This window comes from Podarcis erhardii (genome assembly GCF_964252035.2).
Source record: "Podarcis erhardii genome assembly, chromosome: 10".
NCBI classification, from domain to species: Eukaryota; Metazoa; Chordata; class Lepidosauria; order Squamata; family Lacertidae; genus Podarcis; species Podarcis erhardii.
Window position 1 is genome coordinate 76,928,229 of NC_138500.1, and position 26,205 is coordinate 76,954,433.

Here is a 26,205-nt window from a genome sequence, read left to right on the forward strand (position 1 = left end):
TCAAACTAAGGTCCGCAGGCTGGATCCAGCCCACCAAAGTCCTCAATACGGCCCGCCAATTGCCAGAACCCGCCACTGTCTACAATATTCTGAAAAGCGAGGAGCGGCGGTGGCAGCGCTGTCTGTGGCAGTGGCGGCCACTCGCTTTTCAGGATATTGTAGATCATGTTTACTTTTGCAAAACATTTATTTAGAATAAAGGCACACCTACACCACACATCTAAACTTAATTAATGAACAGGTAGACCCTAGTGAACAGTGAGAACTGCAGATCTATAAACTGTTGTAAATGACTGTAAAACTGGTGTAAAACAGTAATCCCCATAAATGATTATGGTGTAGAAATCCCATGAAAGTTAGAACTGCTGCAGAACTGTTTGTGCATGTCTTCTTTAGAGTAGATTTCTCAGTTTGGCTGAATTTTTTCACAAGTTTACACTGTTTAAATCCATTAAAACCCACGTGGTTTAAGGAGCGTAACTGTCCAGAGAATAAAAGCCACTACTATGTGTTTTATTACAGATAAATTGGAATTTCAAAAGCAAACCACATACCAAACTGGATGGAGCTGCTTTGTTCCAGAGTACATCAACAAACCTTTCATGATTCAGACAATCCATGAGACACATCTACTGACTGCCTCATGAACGGTGTGTATGTTTGCTTTGGATTTAATACACATCATGGAAACTATTATAAAGCTTTCCATTGGCTTTCAGAGAGAATTACAGTAGGACCACAAACAATGTAAATGCTGTTCCTCTTTTCGGGAGTCTCTGGTAAAAAAAAATGCTGTCAGAATTTGGGAGAGATAAGGAATGTCTTCTCAAAACAAATAAAAGTGTTCACCAACAAAATTAATTCTCTAGAAGTACAGTGGTACCTTGGGTTACATACGCTTCAGGTTACATACGCTTCAGGTTACAGACTCCGCTAACCCAGAAATAGTGCTTCAGGTTAAGAACTTTGCTTCAGGATAAGAACAGAAACAGGGCTCCGGTGGCACGGCGGCAGCAGGAGGTCCCATTAGCTAAAGTAGTGCTTCAGGTTAAGAACCGTTTCAGGTTAAGAATGGACTTCCAGAACGAATTAAGTACTTAATCCGAGGTACCACTGTAGTTAAATCTCTGAGTGAGACACTAGGGCACATGAACGTAAATACATGTACATGGGTACAAACTGCACCCTTCCAATAACCCAGTTTGCTTGGGCTGCAGCTCTGGTTCATAAAGTACAACCAGATCTCCTGTAAGAACAAAAATGCCACTCAAATTCTTAGCTTTCATAAATATGTAAAGTGTGGAAGCAACAAGGCCTCCTATTCTCCATAGTGCAAGAAAAAGGTTGTTAATATACTTTAGAAGTATCCCTCTTTTTCTCTCTAGAGTTGGGAGAATATGCTATATAGTATATATCATCAAAGTTGCACTCATGAAGCTTTCATATGCTACAAAGCCTTCAAGTAAAGAAGTGTTCAAAAGAATGTCTCTTGCATTACAGTGGTACCTGTGGTTACGTACTTAATTCGTTCCAGAGGTCCGTTCTTAACCTGAAACTGTTCTTAACCTAAAGCATCACTTTAGCTAATGGGGCCTCCTGCTGCTGCCGCGCCGCCGGAGCACAATTTCTGTTCTCATCCTGAAGCAAAGTTCTTAACCCGAGGTAATATTTCTGGGTTAGCGGAGTCTGTAAACTGAAGCGTATGTAACCTGAGGTACCACTGTATACCCTTATGTAAAGATAGAAAGCCATCACCAAACACATTTATGAAGTGCCCGAGTAGTGTTTCCAGGCCCATTGAAATCACAATTTAAAGGCTAAACAAACATACAACTTGACAAGCAAAGCGGAGCGGTGCTTAAGAAGTTAACAATTATAATAATGAGTGCCAAATCAATAAGGCATGATCAAGCTATCTACCCACTGGTTTCAAATCAATGGGCTTTAACACAATCCTTTACATATCTACTGATAAGTAAGTTCCACTGATCTCTCAGTTCAGTGCATATAAGTTTGCAGCCTAAATTTGCTGTATTGTACCCAAAGTCTAAACGTATTTAGTCTTCATCAAGAAGAGAACAATATGGAATGCCCCAAAGTCCAATCCTTCTGGATATCAGTGCCGCAGGAAATTCCCAAAATAACAAAACAAGTAATAGAAGCAACTCCAGAACTAGCCCTATTAAATATCTTCCACAAGTACCGTAAGCCACACCGCAATCAACTAAATACAGCCAACCAATCTTGGAAATGCTAACCTCTCACAATATCAATAAAAATAAATACATATACAAACAGAAAACCTACCCATGTGATGCTGACACAACCCCCCCCCCCCCCACATTAAGAATATGTAGAATGAAAGAACAACATCCCCATCTCTCTCCCCCACTCCCGTTTTCCCCAACTGCAAGATGTCTATGACAAAAAATGTCTCTCACCAAACATAAATGAACTGTGAAAAAAAAATATGAATTGAAAGTAGAGACAATATATGTACCATTCCTTGTTTACCTGTTTGCTCTGTAATTAATAATAATAATAATAATAATAATAATACCCTGCTCATCTGGCTGGGTTTCTCCAGCAACTCTAGGCGGCTCCCAACAGAATATTATTAATAATAATAATAAAGTGATGAAACACCAAACATTAAAAACATCAGAACATTATTTCTAGCAGAAAGAATTTGTTTTGGAGGCAAGTCAATACTACTCTTCTTTAAAATACATTCCACCTCAGGGACATGACTAAGAAAGTCACAAGGCAGCAGGGAGCATAACATGTAAATATTCAACACATGGATAGAAGCATAAATCTGACAATCTTTAGTTTAATTTTGGGACACAATCACTTTCAGATTACTGATTTCAGACTCCCCACAATAAGGGTTACAGCCAGACTAGTTTCCCCTGCCCCATCAACTGAAAGTTGGTGACTGGGAGACAAAACTCTAGGAAGCAGTAACAATACACAGTGTAGGTTAAGTTGCAATAATAAAATAATAATAATAATTTATTATTTATACCCCGCCCATCTGGCTGAGTTTCCCCAGCCACTCTGGGCGGCTACTGCCACTGCAGTCATTAACTGAGATCATGCAATAAAACTGAACAACAGCCATATTGAGTCAGACCAAAGACTCTTTATCCCAGTAATGTCTTCACACAGGGCCCAGCCAGATGCCTATGGAGAACCCACAAGCAGAGAGGACCACAACAGCAGTCTCCTGCTCCGCAGCAATTGGTATTCATGAAGAGTAGCCACTGGAAGCATTACATGCCATCAACTTGCCTAATCTCATTTTAAAGGTTTCCAAGCTGGCAACCATCACTACATCTTGTGATACTGTACCTCATAGCTTAACTATGATGTGCTGTATGAAGTAGTACTTCCTTTTGTCTGTCCTAGACTGCACAAATTCAGACTGCAAATCAGTTTTAAATGCTCCCCCATTCAAACCTATAGAGAACTAACACATTAGGGGAAAGGGTAAGTTATAAACCTTCCTGACATCTAGTTTTCTATGTGAATAAAGTCTTTTTTGTGTGTGTACAGGGAAGCATTCAACAATAGCCCCCTTGAAATTCCAAGTGATGCAGGCCAGGAACATCTGTTTGTGGAGACTATCTGCATCAACCTATTGAGATACAGATACAAAAATGAGAACAGAAATGTGACATAAAACCTGGAAACCAATGCAAGTTTGCACTGTGGAAACCTGGAGGCTTGTCAACTATAATATTTAATGAAGTACAGTTATTCAGCCCACATTCCCTTGGATAAATTGTGGTAGTCACTGTTCACTATACCTATGAAGTATACCACAAAGTTTGAAGTAGTTCTTACATCAACAGTGGCATGACTATCTTTTTGTTTTTACGGGCCAGGTTTATGCCATGGTAACTATTATCAGGCTGATTGATTGAAAAGCTTATCGTGAAAGCAGCTATTGCAGAGAGGAGCCGTTGTTTTAGTAATCGCATGAAAGCAGAAACCTCAGCAGGAAGTGCTGTTTACGCAATAAGCCCCCTGCTTGAAAACGGGCACCTCAGTTGACTCGGGTGAATAAACTGCACATCCATAAACTTTTAACATCCATGAGAACAGGCTCCTGGGTCATGCTTAAATGGCTTATTGTTTAAAGAACTGAGCAGAGGGTTACTTTAAAAGAAAAAAGTGTATCTCCCATCATGGGAAGACATACACATGGAGCAAAGTCATCACAATGCTATGGTCAGTGATCAATGCACATGTGAACGGACTATGCAAATTAAAATCTGCAGTTCCCTTAGTCTGCAGCAGCTAAAATAAGATCTTTCAAAACCTATAAAAAACAATAAGACCAATTTCTCCCCACACTTGTATTTTTTATTTTTTATTTTTTTTATTATTATTTTGCTTTGATACCAAAATATATTTTCACATATGATACTGAAGACACTTTTGTGCTTCTCCTGGGCTATTTGGGTACACATATGAACACTGTGAATGTGGGATAAACAAACTGAAAAGGACGTTTTAAAATCAAATGCACATTCTAGCTAATGCAGATTACTGTATTAGATTCAAATAGGTAATGTACGGAATGCAACAAAAAAAGGTATCAGCATTTACTTACAACAGTAAGTAAATAGCTTAGCCATCAGTACTGCAGCAGCAGCGGGAAAATAAGAAATGACAGTCTCGTGCGTGTTTACTGGGAAGTAAGCAGCGAAGCTTACTTCCGGCAAGCATTCATAGGCTCAGGTGTGCAAGGGTAAGCGCTTTAATCTCACTGATCCCTGGCAAAATTGAGCACATTGCTTAAGGCTGCGATCCTATGTAACCCACTTCACTTAGAGGTCTCACTGAACTCAACAGGGCAGACGTGGATAAAACTGCACTGCTTGATTCATATTTTAATTTAAAAAAAGGGTAATTTTTGGTATAAGAATTTTGATTGATCTTAGAATAAGGATCTAATGTATATAAGCAAAAGATTATTGAATTGGGCCTAATAAAAAGAATCAAATTTAAACATAATAAGAATAGGATTGGGGAAGGAAATAAGAACTTGCTGAATTTAATATGGAAATTGGGATGTATGGGGGGGTGGGGGGAAGTCAGGGAAAGAGGGTTATGAAAGCAAAGATATGAAACCATTTATATGTTTGTGTGTGTGTTATAAAATGTGAAAATCCAATAAATTTAAAAAAAAAAAAGATAAAACTGCACTGCAACCCCTTTCCCACGGATACAAATGCGTCTTAAAATTGCTGTTTCTTTTGGCTAGATCGCCGCCGCTCTCACTTTCAGCTGGGCCAGCGCGCGGTTACGGCTGCACGCAGCGAAGTTGCCCGAAGTTTAAGAGACCCGGCTTCTTAAAATAATTTCCTACGTTTTTTCTCTTCCTCTCTTTACGCCGCGCAATAGCAGAAGCTTCAGTGCTAGGGTTGCGGCCGCTGCCCATTCCTCTCCAACTGTTGCTTCTGGTGCCTTACAACTTTGGTGTCCTTTTTCTCTCAAAGTCAAAGAAGGCTGAACAGCGGTAGCTCCCCAGGAAATCGAAAGTAAACAAGGACTGCAAGAAGCGCACAGGGAAGGTCTTCTAAAAGGCGCTGGTAACCAAAGGCGCGCGCACCCGCACCCGCGCATCCCTCCGCCAAGGTGGGATCCTCCCGTCCACACAATCCTTACCCCAGAGTGCTGATGAAGCCGTTCACCGAGCCCTCGGCGTAGAGGGAGACGATATCCCCGATGTACAGAAAGCTAGACATTTTGTCAGACATCTTGTCTCATCTTCGACGAGTTCTTCGACGCGTTTTCTTGCCTACCAAAACTCCTTTATTAAAAAAATACCTTGCAAAAAAGTGTTCGGGCAAACCAGCGGGGCGGTCAGTTTGCAAATGAGTTCTTTGCCCACCCAGCCAGCCACGAACAGCGCCAGCTGGTGGCGATCCGTGCCTCCAAGGAGATGTTGCAGCTCGGGGCGGGGGGAACCCCAGACCCAGCAGCCCCCTTAACTCCTGGGGTTGCTCCTGAGCTGCCACTTTCCACAAAAGGCTCCCTCTTTTTGCGCCTTTTTGCGCTTATCTCCAAAAGCGCAGGAAACGTGGTCCCTGCAACAGCAGTTGCAGCCTTGCTCGTCAGACCCTCCTCTTCCTTCTCCTTTTCGCCTCTTCGTTTAACTCCTTGTCTTCTTTTAACTCTTTTAATCCACGCTTCTTCCTGCGCCTCTTCTTCCTGCACCTTGCCACCGCTTCTCTTCTCCTCTTGTCAGCCCTGCTCCAGCGCCCTGATTTCTCCAGGTTTTTCTGCCTAAACTGAAACTCTTGCAAAAAATAAAGAAATAAAAAAACGCCAAGAGCTGGTTCCCATAGAGTCAGCCGAGGATAGGCTCTCGGCGTTGTCCCAACCAATCGCAAGAGCCGACTGCGCTGTGGGGCGGAGCTCAGGGAAGGTAAAAGAGGAGGGGGAGCGGAATGCCCCAAGGTGTGTTCTCTGCTGAGCAATCTCTTTTTTTAAAAAAAAAATAATATTTATTCAAATTTTAAAGGTTACAAAAAGAATCAAAAAAGAAAACAAAACAGTACATAAAAGCAAATCACATCCAGGAAAAAGTAAAAGAGCGAAAACAGAAAAAAAAGTTAAAAATACATACAGTCAAAAAGAAAAAAGAACAAGTCAAACCTTTACATATTTTCCTTTCTTTAAGTTATTTTCTTGACTTCCTCACACCTCCCCTCTTTATATTCTAGTTCAGATAGGTATCTCAGCAAATCCTTCATCTTGTTTTTATCCTAATAATTTATCTTAATATCCTGTAATTTTTCATTCTCTCTTTCACCAATTATCCATCCATTTTTACTTTATTTAATCTTATTTCTCATTAAAACTGATATATTTGAACTTATTCTCTTAAGACGTTTCCCCCTAGGGTTATAAAAATTTCATTCCACAATTTTTCCATTTTTCATTTACAATTTTTTTAAAAAAATCTCAATATATACATTTTAAATTCCCAATTTTCTTCCACCGTCTCCCCTCCCCGGTCTCGGCCCCTACCAACAGTTCCATCAACCTCCAACAGTCCATCAACCTGGAGATCTTAAATCCGAGGCTCTTAACTCTTATTCATGTCCCGTCTGCCAATCTTCTTGATAATCTTTGGTATTAAAAAACAGTTCTCGGAGGGGCTCCAACCCAACGATGATCATATTCTTTCTTAGCAAGTCTGCCAGATTTCCATAATTAAAGGTAGGGCCCATAAAGTATTCCAAGCCTTGCTTCACACTTCTTCTAAGTCCAAAGGCCCCAAATACTCCAATCTCCTCCTGGCTCAAATTCATATCCCAGAAGTCATATGATCCCCACATAAGGTGATCTCTCGACCTTTCATTTTCCAAATCAAGCCAGGCTCCCATCTCCAAAACCTGGCTTCTCTTAATTACTGTCATATAAGGCCTCAACTTATAATCCTCCATTTGCCTCTGTAGGGTTAAGGCTCCCCCTTGCTTCACTTTCACAACAACTCTCTCCTTCTCTGGTTCTTCAATGTGTTCCATTGAAAAGGATTCCTGTGCCGGATTCTTGTCAACTTCTTTGCTGATGCCCACTTTTGTTCCCAAAATATCAACACTGGTAGCCATGGCATCTATCTGTTCATGCAGCTTTCCCAGCAGATAAAATGTCCTATTCAGTACAGACACTACTTCCTTCTCAACAGACATCCTTAAAGTGTTCAAGGTCAAAGCTGGTTTCTCAGGGCCTTTATTTTTAAAACCAATTTCCCAGCTGCATTCTTGTAACAATGTCCCAAAGCTCCCTCTAGAGGGAAACAGTCTCCATTTATCAATCTTTCCAGCACAGTCCCAAAAGTCCCAAAGGTAAATTAGTAACAATTCCAATTAACTTTCCTTCTTTTTAAGCGCAGAAGCGGACAATGGAAACAAAGTCTATCTTTTGTATCTTGACAGCTAGCTGTCAAATTTATCTATTCACCGTCAATGGGCTCCTCGCGGACCGCTCCCAGGTTTAGAGACGTGGCGCTTCAATTCCTAAATTTTCACCTTCTCCTGCAGGGTTCCCCTGCTTCCAAAGGAGGTATTAATAATATTTTCAATCAGTGGAGTTTTAATCCTTTACGTAGGACTTTCCAAAACCTTAGTTAACAAGTTCTTTGCTTCAATCTATTTACAAAAAGAGAAGGTGGACTTCCTGTTTAGACCTTCCCCGTTCAATGCCAAATTAAGTTATTTTAAAAGTCCAATTTCCCGTTCTACTCACGGGTTGTTTAAAATCCAATTGTCCACAGGAAAAAGTCAGCGCTCTCCGGCAACGGCTGTGCGGCTTCACTCCATAAAAATAGCAGTCGATTCAAAACACCGCGCTGCTCGCCCCACGTCGCTTCGGCTCCCCAAAAAAGGGGTTTCCCTGCGAGTAGGGGGGGCGCTCCTGGTGTCAGCCGAATCCCACGTTCCCAGGCTTCCTCTGCTGAGTAATCTCTTCCTGTGCTGTTCAAAGAAATGTGGAGAGGTGATTCATGCCGTGCTACCTTACTTATAACAACTTATAACTTATAACAACTTATAACTTATAACTTATAACTTATAACTTATAACTTATAACTTATAACTTATAACTTATAAAACTTATAACTTATAACTTATAACTTATAACTTATAACTTATAACTTATAACTTATAACTTATAACTTATAACTTATAACTTATAACTTATAACTTATAACTTATAACTTATAACTTAAAACCAGCTGTATTTTCAGAGGAAGGACGCCTCAGTGCGGTCTGCATATGTGCTGTCAGGAAGATTTTGGGCATCACATGGCAGAACATAGTCTAATGAGCTCTCCCAAGCTCACATTCCCAGCATGGTTGCACTTTTGTGTCAGCGACCTCTATGCTGGCTTGGTCATGTACACAGAACGGCAGATGGCAGGATCCCCAGGGATGTGCTTTGTGGGGAGCTGGCTTCAGACACCAAACCTGTTGACAGACCAACTCTGTGATACAAAGATGTCTGCAATTGTGACATGAAAGTTGGAAACATTAACCCTACAGGTTGTTTATCCACACCAGTGACTACAGAATAACTACTGAGAGGAGTACAGAGAGAAGAAACACCATGGTGCATCTCTAACAGCAAATCTGGACGCCTTCATCTGCCCCAGCTGCAATAAAACATGTCTATCCCTTATTGGTCTCTATAGCTACAACAGGAATTGTCATTCTCCAGTGGTATGACTTCACCCCTGATGGCGCACTCTTCCATTGTGTCTTGAAACAGACGGACGCTAACAAATTCTGCTTTTTTCAGCTGTCCAGGAATACAGATGCAAAAGGGGAATCATATTGTGACAAATTTCAGAGGAGAGGTCTCAGTCTATTGCAGTAAAATCAACAAGGAATCCTGGGGCACCTTTATTCTTTGGTAGAATAAGCTTTCCTGAGCTAGAGTCTGCTTCAGCATCACATGCATCATCTGTCTTCAAGAAGCAGGGCCACTTCAAGACATTCTGCTGCCTGAGGCACAGGGCAAGATGACACACCCACACCGCTGCCCCATTTGAAGCACAGAAGCTGGATCTTACTTTAACACAGGCTATGAGACAGCTACTCCACCATACCTGAGGGCAGCTGACTACTTTAGGGGATGTGGGGCAGGTTGTATGGCACACAAGACCTGTTGGACCACATCCGTCAATAGTCCATCTAGTCCAGCATCCTGTTCTCACAGTGGCCAACCAGATGCCTGCTGAAATTCTGCAAGCTGGACCCAAGGACAACACCAATCTCTCCTGCTGCAGTTTCCAGCAACTGGTATTCAGAAGCATACCAATTACTTTTGCTGTATTCAGTTATAGGGACGTGAGTGGCACTGTGGTCTAAACCACTAAGCCTCTTGGGCTTAAAGTCAGCAGTTCAAATCCACACGATGGTGGTGAGCTCCTGTCACTTTGTCCCAGCTTCTGTCAACCTAGCAGTTCGAAAGCCCACCAGCACAAGCAGATAAATAGGTACCACTGCAGTGAGAAAGTAAACTGCATTTCTGTGTGCCAGAAGTGGCTTAGTTATGCTGGCCACATGACCTGGAAAACTGTCTGTGGACAAAGGCTGGCTTCTTCTGCCTGAAAAGTGAGTCGAGCACCACACCCCATAGTTGCCTTTAACTGTACTTAACCATCCAAGGGTCCTTTACCTTTACCACTCAGTTATGGAGACAGAACATAGCCATCATATCCTTATCCTCCACGAATTTTTCTAATCCTTTTAATGCATCCAACTGGTGGCCATCAATGCTTCCTGTGGCAGCAGGTTCCATCGCTTAACTCTGTGCTACGTGGAGAAGTACTTTCTTTTGTCTGTCCTGAATTTTCCATTGCTCAGCTTCATTGAATATCCATGAGTTATATAGAAGAGGTAGAAATGCTATCCACTTTCTCCATATCACTTTCACCATAGCATAATGTTATAGTCTTTTATCACTAAATTTGTTGTTGTTGTTGTTGTTTAGTCATTTAGTTGTGTCTGACTCTTCATGACTGAAATATACTCTGAGTCGAGTGTGGATTTCATGTTCTTTATTCAGCTCATAGTAGCGAGGAAAGGAAGTTCCCCCCTAATGTCTGCTTTATATACATTATTTACACAATGGGCCGCACATGATTGGCTAATTCTGGGATTCTCCTGTAGGGCAATCAGGTTGTGGATTCACTTCCACCTGGAGCTGGATTGGGCGGCGCCTGTGGACCAATCAGACTGCTGCATTCTGAATCCTATTGTTCTAGGACCAATCAGACTGCTGCATTTTGGATCCTATTCATAACAGTGATCCATGGACCAGAGCACACCAGGCACTCGACATAGCTCAGAGCTTCTCTGAGTTATTCAAGCCTCTTCGCCACAACAAGGCGATCACTAAATTAAAAAGCCCCAAATGCTATAACTTATCTTCACAGGGGAGTTATAAAGGCATACAAAGCTTCAGCAGCAGCTCGATACTTGGGCCTGATTTGCCCAAGGCAGCTCCCACCCTTTGCTTAATGGTACTCCCGACAGTTAAAGAACCACAACACTCTTTGCTGTTATTCCTCAGTGGATCAGCAAACAAATGAGGGAAATGTGTAAAGAAAGCAATGCATGATTTTTTAAAGTCAGCTATTTTTTAAAAACAAAATGTTCATTTTAAGATGATTGCTTCCCACCTATTATCCAAGGAAATCAGGGCAGTGACCATGGTTTTTCTCCCTGCCTCTTTTATCCTCACAACAATTCTGTAAGGTAGGTTAGGCTAAGATATAGTGACTGCTCCCAGCTAATCCAGTGAGCTTCATAGCTGAAGGGCCATTTTCCTAGTTCAACATGCTAACACTACACAAAGGGTGCTCCCCTGCAGGCCATTTTGACAGCTGGCAGAGCCACATACCTGTCAATCAACTGACTCCAGTCTTTCCTCTATTCTTTTTCAGACAAGCTTGAACTCAATGCAGGCTGCAGAGGAAGATTCCTGCTGGAACACAGGTTTGCTCTCAGCACCAATCAGCAAGCCCCTGCTTTTGGCAGGGATCAGCTGCACTAGGGATTTTTCAGTTGGAAGCTCCCTAGTGCAGTTGATACCAAAAAGAATTATTGTCAGCGCTGACAGCGAGCCTTGCTTACTAAGGAATGATCCACTATAAGACTCTCTTTTTTATTTATAATAGATTTTATTAAAATTTTGAAGGTTACAGAAAGAAAAGTAAAAAAAGTTAAACAAAGCACAAAAACAAAAAAACAAAAAAACCCACACACACATCCAACCTTTACATAACTTTCTTTCCTTTGCTTATTTCCTTGACCTCCTCACACCTCCCTTTTTTGTATTCTAGTTCAATTAGATATTTCAGCAAATCCTTTCCATCTTTGTTTTTATCCTGAAAATTTATCTTGATATACTATAATTTTACATTCTCCTCTTTCACTAATTACCAATCCATTTTTACTTAATCCTTTATAACATTTCTGCTTAAACCACATAGCTTCATTCCAACATCCTTCTAACATTCCTTAATTTTACAATGTTTCTGAAAATAAACTTTAAATTTTTTCCAATCTTCTTCCACCGACTCTTCTCCTTGGTCTCGGATTCTGCCAGTCATTTCCGCCAGTTCCATGTAGTCCATCACCTTCATCTGCCATTCTTCCCGGGTGGGTAAATCTTGTGTCTTCTAATGCTTTGCGATAAGTATTCTTGCTGCTGTTGTGGCATACATAAAGAAAGTTCTATCCTTCTTTAACACCAGTTGGCCGACCATGCCCAGGAGAAAGGCCTCTGGTTTCTTCAGAAAGGTATATTTAAATACCTTTTTCATTTCATTATAGATCATCTCCCAGAAAGTCTTGGGCATGTCCACCAAAGGTGAAAGAATGTACCTTCAGTCTCTTTGCATTTCCAACATTTATTTTCGGGCAGATGATAAATTTTTGCAAGCTTGACTGGTGTCATATACCACCTATAGATCATTTTCATTATATTCGCTCTTAAGGCATTACATGCTGCAAACTTCATACCTGTGGTCCATAACTGTTCCCAGTCAGCCATCATAATATTATGTCCAACATCTTGTGCCCATTTAATCATAACCGATTTTACCGTTTCATCCTGAGTGCCCCATTTCAACAGCAAGTTATACATTCTTGACAAGTTCTTAGTTTTGGGATGTAACAGTTCTTTTTTTTTTTTTAATATATTTTATTAAGGGTTTTCTTGTTTTACAGTGTAAGTGTAATGCCTTGTGTATTTTTTTGGGATGTAACAGTTCTATTTCCAATTTTGATTTTTCCACCTGGAAGCCAATTTTCTTGTCCAAATTGTAAACCTCCATTATTTGGTAATAATGAAGCCAATCTCGCACTTTGTTCTTTAGTTTTTCAAAACTCTGCAGTTTTAATCTATCTCCCTCTTGTTCCAAAGTTTCCCAATATTTCGGCCATTTGGCCTCCATATTGAGCTTTTTCTGAGCCTTCACTTCCATTGGTGACAACCACCTTGGAGTTTTGTTTTCAAGCAAATCCTTATATCTTATCCAGACATTAAACAGTACTTTCCTGACAATATGGTTTTTAAACGCTTTATGTGCTTTGACCTTGTCATACCACAAATATGCATGCCACCCAAAAACATTATTAAAACCTTCTAAGTCCAGAATGTCCGTGTTTTCAAGAAGCAGCCATTCTCTCAGCCAACAAAATGCAGCTGATTCATAGTACAGTGGTGCCCTGCAAGACGAATGCCTCGCAAGACGGAAAACCCGCTAGACAAAAGGGTTTTCCGTTTTGGAGGTGCTTCGCAAAACGAATTTCCTATGGGCTTGCTTCGCAAGACGAAAATGTCTTGTGAGTTCCAGCCAGTACAAAAAGAGTTTTGGAATTAATTGAAATATTTGGTCAAGTAGCAGGTTTCAAATTAAATAAACATAAGACAAAGGTGTTGGAAAAAAATCTAACGATGGGGGAAAAAGATAGTTTCCGAAGAGAAACCGGTTTGGAAATTGCAAAAAGAGTAAAATATCTGGGGGTGAATTTAACATCTAAGAATGTGAACTTATTTAAAGATAATTATGAGAAATGTTGGTTGGAAGTGAAGAAAGATTTCGATATATGGTCTAGGCTGAGACTTTCCTTGTTAGGCCGAATTGCTGTTATCAAGATGAATGTATTGCCGAGATTGTTATTTTTGTTCCAGACATTGCAAATTTTAGACAAGATGGACTGTTTCAAGAAGTGGCAGAAAGACATATCTAAATTTGTCTGGCAGGGCAAAAAACCCAGAATAAAATTTAAGATTTTGACTGATGCAAAGGATAGAGGGGGCTTTGCCCTGCCGGACTTAAAACTTTACTATGAAGCAGCAGCTTTTTGCTGGCTGAAACCATGGCTACTTCTTGAGAATACAGATATTCTGGATCTGGAAGGTTATGATAACAACTTTGGTTGGCATGCATATTTATGGTATGACAAGGTAAAGGTACATAGAAACTTCAAAAACCATATTGTCAGGAAAGCACTGTATAATGTATGGAACCGATATAAAGATTTGTTAGAGAGTAAAACCCCCAGGTGGTTGTCACCAATGGAAGCCAAGGCGGTAAAAAGACTGAACATGGATTCAGACTGGCCAAAATATTGTGAAATTATAGAATATGATGGTGAAAAGTTGAAACTACAGAGTTTTGAGAAACTGAAACCTAAAGTCCGAGACTGGTTACATTATTACCAGATTAATGAGACCTTTAAGCAGGACAGGAAACTAGGATTCCAGAAGGAGAGGTCAAAGTTAGAAACAGAATTGCTAGAACCCAATACAGTGGTGCCCCGCAAGACGAACGCCTCGCAAGACGGAAAACCCGCTAGACGAAAGGGTTTTCTGTTTTGGAGGCGCTTCGCTAAACGAATTTCTCTATGGGGTTGCTTCGCAAGACGAAAAAATCTTGCGAGTTCCCGCGGGTTTTTTTCGCTCCCCCCTTCCTAAGCCGCTAAGCCGCTTATCAGCTGTTCCGCTGATAAGCCGCCTCTCAGCTGATCGCTAAAAGCCGCTAGACCGCTAATAGCGCTAATCCACTAAGCCGTCAATGGGCTTGCTTCGCAAGACGAAAAAACCGCTAGACGAAGAGAATTGCGGAACGGATTAATTTCGTCTTGCGAGGCACCACTGTACTAAGAATTTGTCTAGAATGTATAATTTGCTGCTAAAATGGAACACACAGGATGAAACGGTTAAATCAGCCATGATTAAGTGGGCACAAGATATTGGTCATGATATTATGTTTGCTGACTGGGAGCAGTTATGGACCACAGGTATTAAATTTACGGCATGTAGTGCCTTAAAAGAGAATATAATGAAAATGATCTATAGGTGGTACATGACCCCAGTCAAGCTTGCAAAGATATATCATTTGCCCAATAACAATTGTTGGAAGTGTAATGAATGCGAAGGAACTTTTTATCATCTTTGGTGGACCTGCCCGAAGATTAAGGCCTACTGGGAAATGATCTATAATGAAATTAAGAAAATCCTTAAGTGGACATTTGTAAAGAAACCGGAGACTTTTCTCTTGGGCATGGTAGGCCAAATGGTTCCAAAGAAAGATAGAACATTTTTTATGTACGCAACAACAGCAGCAAGAATCCTTTTGGCAAAGTATTGGAAGACTAAAGAATTACCTACTCTGGAAGAATGGCAGACCAAGGTGACTGAATTTATGGGACTGGCAGAGATGACCGGCAGAATCCGTGACCAGAGGAGAGAGACAGTGGAAAAAGACTGGAAAAAATTCAAAATCTATCTTAAAAATTGTTGTAAAATTTCGGAATGTTAAGATGTCAAGGGATTGGATATAAAGAATTACAGCTGTAAAAATTGAAACTTAAAAAACTTTAAAGAGAATTAAATATAAAAAGGGATGAAGGATTGCTAAAAAATTTTAAAACAAGGATGCAGTGAAGGGGAGGTTTGGGGAAGTCGTGTTATGTTTGTTTGTTTTTTGTTTATGTTGTAAAATTAATAAAAATTATTTTTTAAAAAAAGAAAATGTCTTGTGAGTTCCTGCGGGGTTTTTTTCCTCCCCCCCCCCTTTCTAAGCCGCTAAGCCGCTTATCTGCTTATCCGCTAAGCCGATAAGCTGCTAAAAGCCGCTAATAGCGCTAATCCGCTGAGCCGTCAATGGGCTTGCTTCGCAAGACGAAAAAAACGCTAGACGAAGAGACTCGCAGAACGGATTAATTTCGTCTTGTGAGGCACCACTGTAAAGCTTAAGGTCTGGGAGGGCAAATCCACCTCTTTCTTTAGCATCAGTTAATATCTTAAATTTTATTCGAGGCTTCTTGCCCTGCCAGACAAATCTAGAGATAGCTCTCTGCCACTTCTTGAAACAATCCATTTTGCCAAGAATTTGCAGTGTTTGAAACAAAAACAACATCCTTGGCAATACATTCATTTTTATCACAGCAATTCGGCCTAGCAATGATAACTTCAAATTTGACCATGTTTCTAAATCATTTTTCACTTCCGTCCAACATTTTTCATAATTATCTTGATCCACTATAAGACTCTCAATTGTTCCTTTACAGCCATATTTTTACCTGCTCTTAACTTGATGCGATAGGATGCCAGGTGTGAGACAGGTAGGTGTGGCTTGGGGGAAACACACTGGCCAAATTACAACCCCTGCTGGCCTAACACAGCCCAGGTGCCAGAAGTTCCCCATGTCTGCACTTCACAAAACTGGGAAAATAGAAAAGAGGTTGTACAGGATTTGCAGGGTGGGTGGGCTGCAACTGCTATGATTTGTGCAAAGTAGTTTCAAACCCATTAATTATCCTAGATTCCTGATCAAAGATTGAAAGTAGCAGGTAGCCTTATATTTCTTCTCTCACTTATTCTGAAACTGTCTTATTGGCTTCCCAATGGCACACTTGCCATCTGCTCTGCACTGTTTGCAAGTTATTTATTACTATGTTTGAGTTTAAGGAAATACAACAAGTGACTAGAAAGAGAACTCACACAAGTGACGCTGACACAAAACCCCACACATACACTAAGTAGAAGAATAGAAGCATTGCCCCCCCTTTCCAGCTATTTTCTTCCTAGCCTAACACTGTATGCAACATTAATGACTTGCAACAAATGAAAATGATCTGTAGAAAACACAACTTGAAAAAAGAGACAATGCATGTGTTTTTGTAAACTAAAAAATCTTTAATAAAAATATTTAAAGAAGAAGAAGTGTGGTAATGAGGAAGGTAGTCAGAAGTGCTGGCCAGCTGACCTGTGATTTACTGCTGCCATCACATACCAGGTGGCTCACATGAGACAACAGGAGGCAGGGTAAATGAATGCACCTCTGGAATGGCAAGTGGTCCTGAGTCTGTAGGCCATGCTAAGTTCACCCCCTCCTTGGTCTGTTCCAAGTACCAACTGACTGCAAGAGCAGGAGGAAGCACCCATGGTGGACAGCGGAAGACCAGGCTTCTCACTCTCTGCTGCCACTGCTACACATGAGCTGAGACTTCATTCTGCCTAGCTGGTTCCCAGTCTATGGGAAGACAGGGGTGCAGAGGTGTTTTTGCAAAGGGTACCATTTAGCAAGGGTACCATTTAGCAAGGTCTAAGGGTGGGGGTAGGTAGCGTTGGTGAGTGAAGTGAGAAGGTGTGCAGCTAGAGGGGGAGATAGAAACTCTCACATATACACCCTACCTGCCAAGTTAATGCTTCCTAAATCATAAAAAAGTAAATTAATTAAATTAAGTATTTTGTAAATTAATATTGCAAATATACTAAGTAAAAAGAAACATAATCAGCTCACATTAACAATAAAAATAATCCATCAATCCCAACTTAAACCTATCTATTAATATATACAATATGTCCAAACAGATAAATGAGATTGACATTTATAAGGTATACATTCTGAGCTAGTTAGTGCAATTTAGAAGTGCACAGATTTGTTAAAACCCACATGCAGTTTTTGGGCCACATATACTGCCTTAAATTTGGCTGGCATGCAGTGATATAGCCAAGTAGTTTTCAGATGTTTAACTTCCCAGGAACATCTTTTGTATTCACATCTGCCACAGAACCCCTGTGCATTGCAAAGGATTCTGGGGCAGCTGCCATGGACAATGCAAAAGGCCTCTGCGCTACATGGACAAATTGTCTGAACTGGTGAAAGGCAGCACTGCAGAGGATTCTGGGACATGTTTACACAGTACACAAGGGACAGTCTGGTTTTCAATATCATCTGTTGCAAATTAACAGTGTTTCCTAGTATACACCCAGAAATTCTTCTCTAGTTATCGCACAGGAAGATCAGCAGTAGTGGTTTTTCAGCTTTTCTTTTTAATTAAAGAACTATGATAAGCTTGCAGCATTACTCAGAAACTAGTTTAAAACATCTGACATTTATTTGATGGTTAGTGTGAAATAATATTTAATATTAGAATTTGATAGTAAACATAATGACATTTTAAAAATTTCACAGCATTTCCTAGATAACATTCAGTGACTGATGGCAATTGTAGAGTGCGGAGAAGCATACACGAATCCCTCTGGATCAAAAAATGAGCATCTAGGAGAAACCTTGAATCGGGGATGTGTTGCTTCTGAATATTGTTCATGCAGTTTGAAAAATGAATGTTACTTTACTCTGAGGCAAAAACCAATTAGCTGCATCCTGGATAAAGCTAAGCAGCTTAGTATCAAGACTGTAAAGTAGAATCACTGCTTCAGACTTATAATTAATCTAGGAGGAAGTAGCATAATACATTGGGCATTTCCTCATATTGGCCATGCTACTGATAAAAGCTAGTATATAAATTTAATAAATAATAATAAAACTGGAGTATCACCACAGCTCCACTGTCATGTTCTGGGGAAAATAGTCCACATGTTTTGAGCTGCAAGGAACTTTAAAGGAACCCAGAACTTCTTTCTTATGTATTCTCGGGTAATTTAAAATATAGCAAAAATACTACATTACAGTCCAGTACATTTTGAGACTGTCAGTCAGGTCATATATCCACAGCAGTGACCAGACGCTGCAACTCTCCAACCATTTGACTTCACCCCTCAAGGCACACTCTTCTCTTGTCTTCCAAGACAGATGGATGCCAACAACAACAACCACCTTTTGAGAATGATGTTACTTTTCTGCTTATTCTAACTAGGATTATGCGTGGAAGGCACCACCCTGAGACCTCCAAACTGCCCTGAGACCAGGTATAGGGCGGTGTATAAACTGAATAAAAAATAATAATGATAACTGTATTTTACCATGAATGTAAATTCTTTTTAGACATTTTTGATGCTATCAAAATAAAACCACAAAACTTTCCATAAACTATTTAACAATTTAGCCATCTTCATATGTTTCAGCATTTTCACAAGTTTCCAAAACCCAAAGGGACCTGCCCCAATCTGAAAGATGTATAACATTTTAACGTAAACTGCGATCAAAAGATGAAGGCATATAGGAAACAATAACTGTAGGGTGGCTCCCCCCACCCTACAGTTATTGTTTCCTATATGCCTTCATCTTTTGAAGGCATATAGAGGCCTTCAAATTGTAGATATGTTAATAAGATTTAGGCCACCCAATTGAAGATCACAAATGGGAAGGTATCTGGACTACTCCCCCCTCAAAACCATCTCTGCTCTCTTACAGGAGGCCTCACTTAAGCTCATTCTCTGATGGCACTGGATGCCAATCAAGTTATGGAATGTCATGAGTCTACTGCTATTTGACCATTCATGGTGACAAATAGGTCCAAGAAAGTGCCCAGGACTTCCATGGTGTCCTGTGGATAAAAAGATGGGAATGAGAGCTAGAGCTGTCTATCATCAGCATACTTGTGGGATGTGAAACACAGAGCAGTCAAGTACAACATCCCTAGAGTGGACATAAAAAGGGGGGATGTCTGGACCAGCCAGTCGGAACTTCCTGTTTCCTCCTAGGCTGGGGCAGACTTCCTCTACATGTGACCAGAGGTGGGCGTGGCCTCACCTGTGCAGGTAACAAAAGCATAGGACTAGCCGCCATCTCTCTCTCTTTGACTACATTTGTCGAAGAAGCAACATCTGCTTAGCCTAAGATGCTCTGAGGACAAAGGAGCTGTCTCCTTATGGGATAGTTTCCAGGTATATTACTTTTGTAACAAGTCTACCTTCTGGGATCCATCTGTGAACAGGATGAGTGAATGAGTAAACTCTTTATACTTTTATAGAAGACTGTGTTGTGTCTATTTCTTTTATGAGGGACTAAAGGGGAAACTACTAGGAAACTTATTTTAGAGGCTTTAGCGAGCCTGAGCAAACACACCCACTGTGCAAGTTTAAAAAGGGGAATGATACGCTGCTAAATTGTAGAACTTGCTAACACAAGTTGGAAAGGATATAATCAAACATTAGATACTCTCCTGCATCCCTGAACATTCCCACAATACTAGTGGCACGTCAGTCCAAATCTCTCCCATTGATTTCATGAGTAAACATGCATAGGAGTCTGCTGTTGTTTGCACATAGGCAAACAAGCATACCACTGATCTCTATACATTTCCCTCCATTAGACAACCAGGGGCTTCCAGCGCAAGGAAACCCTACTTTCTGAAACACAGAAAGTCACCAAAAATAGCAAAATGAATGAATTTATTTGGTTCCAAAGGTAATAGAATTGTGATCCAATGATGGAATGAATGGAGCAAGGAGGCCATAATATTCAAGATGTACACATACACAGGAACCCCCTCCCAAACTGCCCAGACTAGGTGTTATCAGAAGGAAATGAGACTCAGGAAGAACAAATGGAGATGCCAAGGGAGGCCTTCCTTACAAAAGAATACAGTGGTACCTCGGGTTACATATGCTTCAGGTTACAGACTCCGCTAACCCAGAAATAGTGCTTCAGGTTAAGAACTTTGCTTCAGGATGAGAACAGAAATTGTTCTCCCGCAGCGCGGCGGCAGCAGGAGGCCCCATTAGCTAAAGTGGTGCTTCACGTTAAGAACAGTTTCAGGTTAAGTATGGACCTCTGGAACGAATTAAGTACTTAACCAGAGGTACCACTGTATGTAGATCTTTTCACATATGTGAAATGGGTTATTGAACCATACTTGATTGACACAGGCATGTCTGGCTCTCAGGTTTCTGCCAGACACAACACCTTTTCTGAGACATATCTATGATGTCTTCATGATGCATCCTGAGATGTATTATGGGAAAGTTTGGGAAACTTTTAAAAACAATGTAACTATTGTTCTTGGCTTCTTGCTGCTTCATCTTTGTGGTAGTTGGAAGTTTCTGGCTGAAGTCTTTTGCTTGTGACCCCTGATCTGAACCTGTGGGATTTGGGACTAGCTGGCTCAAAAGAGTGCCCCCACCGGTTCCCTGGAACACTGCAATTAGTAATTTTATTTCCCAGTGACATCACTCCGTCACTGGCTGCTACTGACATAAGCAGGAAAACAATGGTGTGATCCGAGGTCTGCTGTAACATGTTGTTTGGCCCAGAGTTGTCACACCAAATGATAATTAGGTAGCTGGAATGGAAAAACAGAGGGGGGGGGAACCTAGATGTAAATCACCCAGGCGTGGTATCACATTGTTTAATCAGTTATTTGTTTGTCATCTGAGTACAAGTAGTGCTTATCCTGGTTAACAAGACTAGGGCTTTATACTAAAAACAGGAGGGCAAGATGTTAAGTAATTCAGTTGTGCAGTAAGGAAAGCACATTATGTTCAGACAATGCTGTATAATGTTCTCCATCTACATTTAATATTTGAGTTGTAGAAAGGTGTCTGGTTGTACAGCAACAAGTGTGTAATAAAACATGGCTGCTTCCTCAGTTCCCTTTATTTCACTGTTAATGTTTAACATTCAGAAACAAATGTACTGGTTACTTTCTCTACAAAGGAAGTCCATTTGTATTTGAATCCTGCTGTTCATCCTGTGGAGAGGACATGTTCTGATATAATAGATCTGGTCTATTTTTTAGCACTAGCCTAAGGACTAAAGAGAAAGAGGGAAAGAACTGAAAATCCAAAAGTGAGCTACATTTGCTCAGGTTACATTCAGGTGACTCACAAAAAACACAGCAGATATAAGCTGATATAAGCTCTCCCTATATGCAATTGCATTGGTGGATTTAAGGGGGAAAGTGGCAAATGGTGAATGAAGTGATCCGCTGTGGCAAGCTGGTAGGAGACTGGTCCAGTCACCCTGGTAACAGCAGCAGGGATCCAGGCAGGGCCATACCCATAGTTCCAGATATAGACAGGGTCATCCAGGATGAAGGACCCAGAGGCCGCTGGAGCCTCCTGGCCAGGAGGCCAATCAGATGCAAGATGGAGCCGATCCAGGTGGAGCCGATCCAGGAACGATACCAACTTCTGGTTCATGAGGAGTTCTGCTGGGCTACAGCCTGTGGCAGTGCAGGGAACGATGTGCTGCTGCAGCTGGAAATCCACTAGGCGCTGGTTCCAGTTCCCCTGGGTAATGCGGGTGAGGGATTCCTTGGTGATCCTCACCATTTTCTCAGCCTGTCCATTCACTGATAGGTGGAATGGTGCTGTCATGACATGCCGGATTAGGTTGTCGGTCAGGAACTTCTGGAACTTGGAGTAGAATGCAATGGGGGCCTCCCGCCCATCTGGCAACTGGTGGCCGAGGACCGCGCCGATTCCATACGGGGAAGCATCACAGGCAAGTACAACGGGCTTGGTCTCATCAAAATTGGTAAGGACACTGTCAGAGGAGAGGAGGTTTGAAAGCATTGAAAGCAGCATCATGAGTGTGGCCCCAGCTCCAAGGGGCCTTCTTGTCCAATAGCCAGTGCAGGGGCTCCGTGAATGCTGCCTTGTGTGGAATAAAGGAGTGGAAGAAGTTCAGGAAGGACTGCAGCTCTTGTTTCGACCATGGAGTGCTTTAGATGGCCTTGACCTTTGCCGGTGTGGGGTGGATGCCATCAGCATCAATCAGGAACACGTGGAACTTGACCTTGGGCACCCCCAGCTGGCATTTTTCTTTCTTTACCTTAAGGCCAGCCAGCGTCTTGGAAATGGTGCAGGACCTCTTGAAGAGGCAAGCTCTGTCTTGGACTCCCCTGTGATGAGGACATCATCGAAATAAGGAATGATGCCTGGGAGGTCTTTCAGGACATCTTCCATGAGGTTTTGGAAGAGGCATGGGGCCACACTGACACCAAACTGTAGTCTCTTGATGCGGAAAGCCCCGCAATGGGTCATGATTGTCTGTTCCTCAGAGGTAGCCTCGTCGACCAGGAGTTGCTGGTATGCCTGGGCCAAGTTGAGCTTTGCAAAGACTTTTCTGCCGGCCAGTGATGCAAGGAGATGACTCACAACTGGAACAGGATATGCATGCTGCTGTACTTGTATTCAGCGCAGATCCTCACATCTCTGTTTGCTTTAAGGGGAGTGACAACTGGGGTCTCCCATTGAGTGTACGGGACTGGCTCAAGGACCCTTGTTCGATGGGGTGATCCAGCTCTGCATCAATCTTCGGTTTCAGGATGAATGGCACCTCAGAGCCTTCAAGCGAATTTGTACAACATCTGGGTTGAGACTCAGTGCAACTGGTGGACCCTTGTACTACCCCAGCGACCCATCAAACTCCAGTGACATGGATGCCCAGCGCATTGAACCAGTCGAGGCCAAGGAGGCTGGTGCAGTGGCCTTCGACGACCACCAGCCACAGAGGTCCACTAAAACGCTTGAACTGGACTGTGAATGTCCCAGTGCCCCAAACAGGCACACGCTTCCCCTGGAAGTCTGTCAGGTAAACCTCAAACAGTTGTAGGCTGGGTTTTCTTCCTTTCTGGCAGATGTGACGGTATGTCTCCGCAGAAATAATTGAGAGCGCTGACCCAGAGTCAACCTCCATTTTGCATGGGATGCCCTGGATGGTCACAGTCACTCAAATCTTCTCACAGGGTCGGCTGCTGCACACTCCAAATAGACATGGCAGCTGGCCTCTGTGTGCAGGCACAGTTCGAGATGGTGTGGCATTCTTCCACACGTGGAGTCCCACGGTGACCCTCCCCAGTCCCTAACGTAGGACACTGGGGGTTGCACTGGGGGTTGTCCCACTGCTCCTTCGTTTGGCAGGCACATGCAATATGGCCGGTCTTCCCACATGCCAAACACTGGGCATCGCGGAAGCGGCATGATCGGCGTTCATGTAGGCCCCCACAACTGGTGCAAGGCACCCCTGCACCTCCCTGTTGGCCAAAATGCTTGAACAACCTGAGGCGCAGTCTCAGGACCTCCTTGTCTTCCTCACTGTCCACAATCTCCTCAGAATGCACAGCCTTGGCCTTCCATGCCATGGGTGGGCTGCATGCTTGGTGAATCTCTCTCATTGTTTTGTCAGCTGTCTCTGCTGTCAGGTCAGGTCCTTCTTGTAGCTTCTCATTCCTCAGGCCACACACAAGACAGTCACGGAGCATTAGTTCCAGGTCACTGAAGTTGCAGTGGCGGGCGGCCTGCCACAAAGCCGCAACAAAGGCCGCAATGGATTCGCCATTCGCCTAGTATTATTTGTAGAAGGCATGCCGGCAGGCAATCTCTGATGGCTGGAGAGTGAAGTGGGTCCTCAGCTTCAGAATGATTGCATCAAACATTGTATCACTCAGCTGGAGCCACTAGAGCCTGGGCAATCTCAAATGCCACAGGCCCCCACACACTGAACTGCGTGACCCACTTCAGTTCGGGGTCAGTCAACCTATTGGCTACGAGGAGTCCCATTTCCCTGGAACCATTGTGTTAAATTCCTCAGTGTGGCCCTGGGTGGCCATGACATTTGTTCTGTGTGATCTGCCTTGTGGCTACAGTCAGTGATTTCAGCTCAGCTGAGGCGACAGTTCCCCAGCAGTGATTTCAGCTTGTAGAAGCTAGCCAAGGCTGCATACCTAGCCTAGCATCCCATCCTCATCACCAGTGAAGTGTAGGTGGGTCCCCACGAGGCAAGACACAGCGATAACAGCAAGAACCTTTATTGAACTACATAACTGAGAAATAGGGGCAAAGCAACTGCTTATATACACTCCTGAAAGCCTGGGCCACTCCCACTCCCAACGTGATTGGCTATCTAAACTTCCCAAAACCACCAGAATGCCTATATTGCACAAATCCAATTTTTAAAAGATGTAAACGTAATAGGCCATATAGTAACAATTGCAAAGCTATTTACTCAACCCAGTCAGCCTTTCACGAGAACCATTCAACATCAGACCACTGTCTAATGCTGTCCTTTCTAGCCAAGAAGTATACCAGGCCTCTACAGGGCAAACTCTTCATGGCCTTCATGAATCTGATTCCATCCCCAGATAACAGCTATGGTCCAAATTAAATCTGATATTGCAGGACAAACGACTCCTCTTTCTTATAAAAGCCCTGTACAATGGAACCAAACTGCAGGTCCGATGCAGTCGGCAGGGAAAGTTATCAAACAGTATCAAGCTGACTAGAGGGGTGAGACAGGGATGCATTCTGGCCCCCACATTGTTTTGCCTATTCTTAAACGACCTAGAAGCGAGCCTAATGGACTCAGATGGACACCTTCCAAAAATAGGAATGAGAAGGACCCTCTTGTTATATGCAGATGATGCTGCCATCATTTCACGTTCCAGACCAGGTTTGAAATATCTGCAGAGGAAGTTTTCTGATTACTGTTTTGGAAATGGCTTATCCATTAATTACGAAAAATCAAAAATTTTAGTATTCGAAAGCTTCTCCCAATTTAAATGGGTGCTGGATGGCCATAACCTTGAAGAGATTAAATACTCCAGTTATCTAGGGCTCACTTTCCATCATACAAGATCTTGGAAGCACCACTGGCAAACCTCCCTTCAAAGGGCGGAGATCACAAAGCTGGCCATACTCAGATTCTTTTTCACAAAGGGTGGCAAGTATGTTCCAGCAGCCTTAAGGGTTTTCAATGCAAAATCTGTTTCCCAACTCCTGCACGCTGCAAATGTCTGGCATAATGGGAACTTGCCTAAGCTAGACGGCTTTCAGGCAAAATTTCTACAATCTTTGCTTAAGGTACCAAACTGTGTCCCCAACTCCATACTTCTGTTAGAAGCTGGTCAATGCTCAATTTCAACTAAAGCATGGTGGGGTGCCCTAAAACATTGGCTCAGGATTGTAGTGTTTGATCTAGGAAGGGTTTTTATCAACACCTGACCAATGAGGTGTTTGTCAGCAATTGGCAGAAAACAATGGCTAGAAAAGACACCTCTATTGGTCTCTCTCTCTCTCTCTCTCTCTCTCTCTCTCTCTCACACACACACACACACACACACACACACACACACACCGCAACTCTATGGGATAATACACAGTGACTTGCGATCCCGATCACATGCAGTCTGTAGTCTGTTGGCAGTAGGAGTACAATATGGGCATGTCTTAAAGTTAACACCTTACATTAAAAACCTGACAGTACCAAATTACCGAAGGCTATTCACCAAACTAAATGTTTTTCCTTCTGCAGTGTTGGATGGCAGGTTGAGAGGAGTTCCCTACCAGGACAGACTTTGCTCGTGTGCCCAAGACATCGATTCTATAGAACATATTTTGCTGCACTGTGCGAAATACGAGCAAGCCAGGGCTGAACTTGCTGGTACCTTTCCCGGGAAAATCAAAGGCTCACTA

At 42.3% G+C, this 26,205-nt stretch overlaps 1 protein-coding gene across 6 annotated transcripts in view; it reads right to left on the bottom strand.

Moving 5' to 3' along the window:
• The window catches only part of ITPR2 (inositol 1,4,5-trisphosphate receptor type 2), a 355,772-nt gene extending 349,340 nt beyond the window's left edge, over positions 1–6,432 (bottom strand). For 2 of the 6 annotated variants that reach the window (XM_081879042.1, XM_081879045.1), the window contains exon 1: positions 5,680–6,431. In XM_081879042.1, coding sequence (XP_081735168.1) covers positions 5,680–5,771 — 92 coding nt within the window. In that variant the 5' untranslated portion in view covers positions 5,772–6,431. Of the gene's footprint in view, positions 1–5,679 lie in introns of all 6 variants that reach the window. The other 4 variants (XM_081879043.1, XM_081879041.1, XM_081879044.1 and 1 more) reach the window with 3 other exon arrangements.
• Between the last annotated feature and the right edge of the window lie 19,773 nt (positions 6,433–26,205).